The following is a 6218-nucleotide window of genomic DNA, read 5'->3' as shown; positions in this document are numbered from 1 at the left end:
TAATTAACCAACGAGATGATTCATAACACTCCAGCACTTATAGATATTACTTTTTTGTCATTCTTTGCGCACAGTATTTTGCAAGTTTTTTTAGTTACCATAAAGCACTAGTGTTTCTTAGTTTAAAAAAAACCCCATTTTATCTGTTTACTTTTAAACAATATTCTCCAATCGAAAGTTGTTTTGCCGTTTATGTAGATTATAAGTGAGTTGATTTCTTTTTTATTTTTGAGTTGGGAAAGCTTTTGAATCCGTGAAATGATCACATATGTACAAACTATCTGGTGACTAAGCATTCTTTCTTTAGCTTGTGGTTTAGTTCCCACTCTGACATCAAATTCAATTAAAACCTCATTGTATTCCGGGTTGCTCCTTTGTTCTAGTACAAATTGTACAGCAGTGCCACTCAAAAACATATTATATCGATTGCATTTTATATAAACCGTTTCCTATTACATCTTTAGTATAGTTGAATTAAATAAAACAATTAAATATATCTTCCATTCTTTGTCAGCTTTTTCTACAATATGAAAAGGTAGCAGAAATAGCCCATTATTAGTCAAAATGGATGAAAACCTATTTCATAAGGACATAATGAATACCACCAGGCAACCAACAATTGCTGATAGCAGGATAATCAGTGACACTTTACTGTACTATAGTCAAATCGTATTATATATTGGACTGTGTGGCATTATCAGCATTTTAGGTATCATCGCCAACATCCTCAACATTATCGTCTTCATCCGACAAGGTGTGCTTAAGGACAACAGCACTGCCAGCCTCCTATCATTGTCAATTTCCGATTTACTGGGCCTTGTTTTCTTGCTATGGACATCTGTTTGTTTTCTCTTTACGTACATGCCAAACTCGGATTTGCCATTTGACATCGTAAGTGTTTTGGTTGTCACTGCAGTTCGTCCTCACCTTACGTTCGTACAAATATCGGGCTGGCTCACTGTTTATATCACATTTGAAAGATGCATGTGTGTTGTTTTTCCATTTAAAGTAGGACGAATGTTCACAGCTAAAAGAAGTGCAATAATTGTTATGATGATACCAATATTTATTGTCCTCACTGAACAAGTTCCAATGTTTATTGTGGAGCATTTAAGATGGTTGCCTAATTCATCCACCAATAAAACCATTCTGTCTATATATAGAAGTTCAAATGCCAATTCTGTGTTGTCTGTCACCAAGTATTTGAACTCCACATTGTCCACAAGTCTTAGAGTGATCTTGGTATTCTGTTTCACCGAGATCACAGCGTTACGTGTAGTTGCTTCTAGTAAATGGAGGAAGTCTGCATCAACGTCAGATAAACAAAATCAAACGATAAAAGGTAAAGCAAAGACGTCAGAGGATACAAGTATTGATCATGGTTTCGATGACCGGGAAAAACGTCTGGTTAAAATGATCCGTGCAATATCTATTATATTCCTGATTTGTTCAATGCCAGAATTAGTTTATATATTAGCCGAGTCGGTTGAAACTGAATTAAACAATGTAGGACGTTACAGCAACCTGTTTTACTTTCTTTACCAATTCAGCTTTCTTTTGGAAGGCATCAACGTTACTATAAATATAACTGTTTATTACCGACTGAGTACAAAGTATAGGTGTGAATTTGACAAACTGTTTGGAATCAATTTATAAATGAGTGCATGGTTGTCATGTAGATGTCATGTTATTTGAGCAAACAAATAAAAGAAAATGACTATCATTTTTTTAACGATCACGTATGTCTATTTTTGCTATGTTCAACATGCATTGAGAAGTTAGAAACAAATTAAAAAGAGAAACCGACTTCTGTAATCAAACAATCAGTCTTGAAGAAGCGTGTTATATTTCAACTTGCATGTTGATATTATTTTAACAGGTTCCTCAATAATTTTAGACCTCAAAATTGGATTCCCTCCGACAAGACAATGTATTTATGTATTTAATGGAAAGCGTATCAAGCACTCCTGAAATCAATTACCCAAACATAGTCAAGTATTATCAGATCTGGTTGCGCTGGAGAAATATATATGAAGCCCTGTGTCCAGATAGAGACCAATAGACTATGTAAATATGCAGGTTATGTTTTTGGGGTGTATCACATATGATCTACAATTTTGTCAACAATTCTTTTCTCAGTTTTCTCATTATAAACATTTTAGCAAGATGAGAGTTTGTAAGTGATTTTCCTAAATCGTGCTCCGTCCAGTGTGCAAAAAAAACCAGGGACGATCGGTCTGAAGGTGAATGTCATACCACAAGACCAAATCCTTCCAAAGGATTCCGTCTTGTAAACAAATACTAAATACAGGACATTAAAGTAGGGAAGAAAACTATGTTAAGATTGATTAAAAGTGTAATTGCGTTTCGCTGCACCATATGGTTTGACGGATGCCGACTTACAGATAAATCAAAAATTTCAAAATCAATCAAAGAGGCATCAAAGATAATAAAACTTCCTCTTGATGGAGTAGAAAGAATTTATGGAAAAGCAATAGAAATGATAGCTATCTTAGTTACCAAAACATATTTTATACCATGAATTTAGTATTATACCATCTGGGAGTAAATTAGTTATCTGTCTCTGCTATTTGAATGCCTTAGCTTTTATTTAAACTTCTGCTTGTTTTTATTCCCTTTTTAAACCTTTCTATACCCAGACTATCAAATTATATGATAATTGCCTATCGACCTCTCAATTCTTTTCTACTTTGGACACATCCGTTTTGTTATTTCAAGCTGCTTTGATGGTATCCGACTTTAAATCTCATATTATCGTTTTCATTTATTTTTTTTTTCTTATAGAACAAGCTTTTGAATAAGTAGTTAGATGATTTCAACATGATCACATGTTTGTAAGTATAGTAGTAGTAGTAGTAGTTGAAGTAATAATAATAATAATAATAATAATAATAATAATATATAATAATAATAATAATAATAATAATAATAATATAATGTAATAATAATGATAATAATAATGATAATAACAATAGTAATAATAAACATTGATAATAATAATAATATAATAATAAATAATAATAATAATAATAATAATAATAATAATAATAATAATAATAATAATAATAATAACAATAATAATATAATAATAATAATAATAATAATAATAATAATAATAATAATAATAATAATAATAATAATAATAATAATAATAATAATAATAATAATAATAATAATAATAATAATATAATAATAATAATAATAATAATAATAATAATAATAATAATAATAATAATAATAATAATAATAATAATAATAATAATATAATAATAATAATAATAATAATAATAATATAATAATAATAATAATAATAATAATAATAATAATAATAATAATACTAATAATAATAATAATAATAATACTAATAATAATAATATCTCGTATGTGGAGCCTATTGCGGGCCCCTGAAGGACCGCCCCAAACTGTGACCAATGAAGGTCAAACCCGGTGCCCGAATGGACTTCTATGTTCACTTGATTGTATGCCCAAGAAATAGATTCATCAATGGCGAAGTGGTCGGCCGCCGAGTTAGACAAATACTACCAGGGTCGTCGGCACCATCGAGAAAACAGCAAACGGCCCAACACATCGTCAAGTGGAAAATACGATACTAAGTTAGCGACCAGATGCACATATTGTCCCTCAAAAAATGCGATTTTGTCAAAGATTATGGCCATCAATAGCGTTGATAATCTCCTATTACAGGAGACCCATCTTATTGAGACGTGTGGTCTATTCGATTCCAGTTCCCATGCTATACGGTGGCCCAGCGAGAGGACAATTCGAGACTCAAAGGAGTTTACGCTAAAGAGCCTTCGAAGCAAGGGTCATTGAGAGCGCACATGACTGCAAAGGGGTGAATAGATTTACCGTAGTGGTTGGTGGGCTGTTTTTTTGCACAACATCTACAAACCACCTAGAGCGACTTGGAGTACACCAAAAATGGATGCTTTGGGATATGCCATATAGGACTGGGATATTAGAGATCTGATCTACAATTTATCAACAATGCCAGTTTTCTCATTTTAAACATTTTAGCAAGATGCGAGTTTGTAAGTAATTATCCTTTCCTTAATCGTGTTCCGTCCAATTTCCAATTAAAACAGGTGTAAAGGTGTAAATGTCATACCACAAGACCACAAGACCTGTTCGCCATCCTTCTATCTGTTTGGGAGACTTGAATAGCAACCACCATGAAAGGGGCTACCGAGACTGCAATGAGGGAGGTAGATAACTCCACTTATGAATGGACTGTAACGATCTACGCATAGTGCATGATCGTGTTCGATAAGAGGGGTTATACTCCTGACCTCACCTACGTCACGAAGGGTGCAAAGGTTAACCCACTACAGGTGAAGCGGACAGTCCTCGGCAACTTCCTGCATAGCCAACACAAGCCGGTTCTTGTCACATTCAGAGGGTGCAGACTTTCCCTCTCTGAAGATGGAAGTTCAGGAAGGCTAACTGGGAGGAATTCAGGTTCTATATCGAGCAGGTTTGCCCTGCTATTCCTCCCAAGTCCGAGAACATAACTTGATTTAATAGGTTGCTGGTTAAGAGCGCTCACCGCAACATTACACGGAACAAACCAAAATTCTACACCCCCTGAAGTATGGAAGAGTCGGAAAATCTGTATAACGAGTACGAGCAGACCCAGTCGTATGACGTAGGCAATAGACTACCTCAGTCTCTGGCAGAAGGATGGAAGCAACTGTGGCAGGAGACGTGGAAAGCACCTATGTTGATAATAATAAAAAACGAAATGAATAGAAATGTGCCAGAAGGCAAGAGAGAATTTTAAAAATCGCGATGAAGGGGCCTCGAACCAGCAATCTTACTGAAAACTCCGCATGGCAGTGAAAGGAATGCTATGCGTTTGACGACATCAACCACTCCAAAAAATAAAGTGGTTTCAAAAGTAATGTCTATCCCGAGTAACTCTCCACACTTCTTGAGGTCAATGGTTCAAGACATTCAACTCCGCGAAGGTCGTTTACAAGCCAGCGGTAATGCTAAAGCTCTACTCTCAACCCATCGTCCTGCTCCACTCACCTTTCTGGATTAGATTGATATTATGAGTATGATCAAGATGAACACCGTTTCTTTTTGGGTTTTTCTCTTTAATAATCCTTCTTCCGATTAGCAGGGCTCATAACTCAAGAAAATACAAACACAGAGGTAAACGAACAAAGGTTGTTCTTCTTATATAGCATAAGACGAGAATTCGCCTTCAAGTTAATGTCATTTGCAAATCGAAGCTTATCAAGATTTCTACGGCAAAATCATACTTGCTCTGGTGGTTTTAAGGCTTTCTTGCATTTTTCTCTGTACTATAGGTTGAAAAGCAGGGGAAAGAATGCAGCTGTCTGACATAAAATGTAGTTCTGAAATGTCTAAAGCGAGCTTGTTTTTCTACCAGTATTGATTCTGCTTTGTTTCTCATCCAGTTAAGTAACACGTTTATCTCTGTTTTGATGCCGTACCGTAGCTTGTGAGGTTTATTGCGCTGTAGTCATTTTATTCTCTTCGTGAGGTCCCGTTTTGTTTACTAATTTACCTTTAAATTGCTTGATAGTTTAAATACAGGATTCTTTTCCAAAGTATGGCAAAGAAATGGATAAATGCAATGTTCAAGGGCTAAATCACTCCTCTCTCACAACATAATTATGTTTTCAGGAAATGTAACACAATTATAAAACAAGAATCTGAATCTTTTAGCACACCTCTAAAATTCAAGTTTTACATATTGTTTAATTAAATGTTATTCCAAAGAATTGAGAACGAGATGAACGTTGTGCTTTTTATTACTTACAACTTTCACGGCTTTTAGAAAATATAACGTCATGAATATATAAGTAATAATTTTAAATGGAACACACTCAGAAGGTATGATTTTGATGACAAAAATAATCAAATGAATTACTCTATCAAAAAGCAAAAAGGGCTGTATGTATTAGTTAACAATGAGCTAGGAGACCCATTCAGAACGACAGTTAATATCCTCCTACTATTTTCAACGTACTTTTCGAAAGAAAAGTGCAGGTTGCACTTAAAAACCACCAGAGTGGAAAAGGGCTAACGACAAACTGATTTCACGATAATAGTGCTTTTTATGGAGAGTTTATTGAATTTTCTGACACTTTTTTTAAGTTTTTAAAATCCATCCCAGTAGTTTTTGTTGTTGTTATAGATATTCA

The 6218-nt window shown here is 34.1% G+C and overlaps 1 protein-coding gene across 1 annotated transcript; it reads left to right on the top strand.

Annotated features, from left to right (window-relative positions):
• Positions 1-564: 564 nt before the first annotated feature.
• Positions 565-1656, top strand: LOC144959221 (uncharacterized). The gene has a single exon (XM_078891763.1). It carries the CDS (start codon positions 565-567, stop codon positions 1654-1656), a length of 1092 nt encoding a protein of 363 aa, XP_078747889.1.
• Positions 1657-6218: the final 4562 nt, after the last annotated feature.

This window comes from Berghia stephanieae, chromosome 13 (assembly GCF_034508935.2).
Source record: "Berghia stephanieae isolate SIO BIC M18660-M18661 chromosome 13, UCSD_Bste_1.3, whole genome shotgun sequence".
In the NCBI taxonomy this organism is placed as follows: Eukaryota; Metazoa; Mollusca; class Gastropoda; order Nudibranchia; family Aeolidiidae; genus Berghia; species Berghia stephanieae.
The sequence above is the reverse complement of the archived record's forward strand: the minus strand, read 5'-3'. Positions and strand labels throughout refer to the sequence as shown.

Excerpts from the sequence above, each read along its gene's own strand:
- LOC144959221 (XM_078891763.1), top strand. The coding sequence starts at position 565 with ATGGATGAAAACCTATTTCATAAGGACATAATGAATACCACCAGGCAA.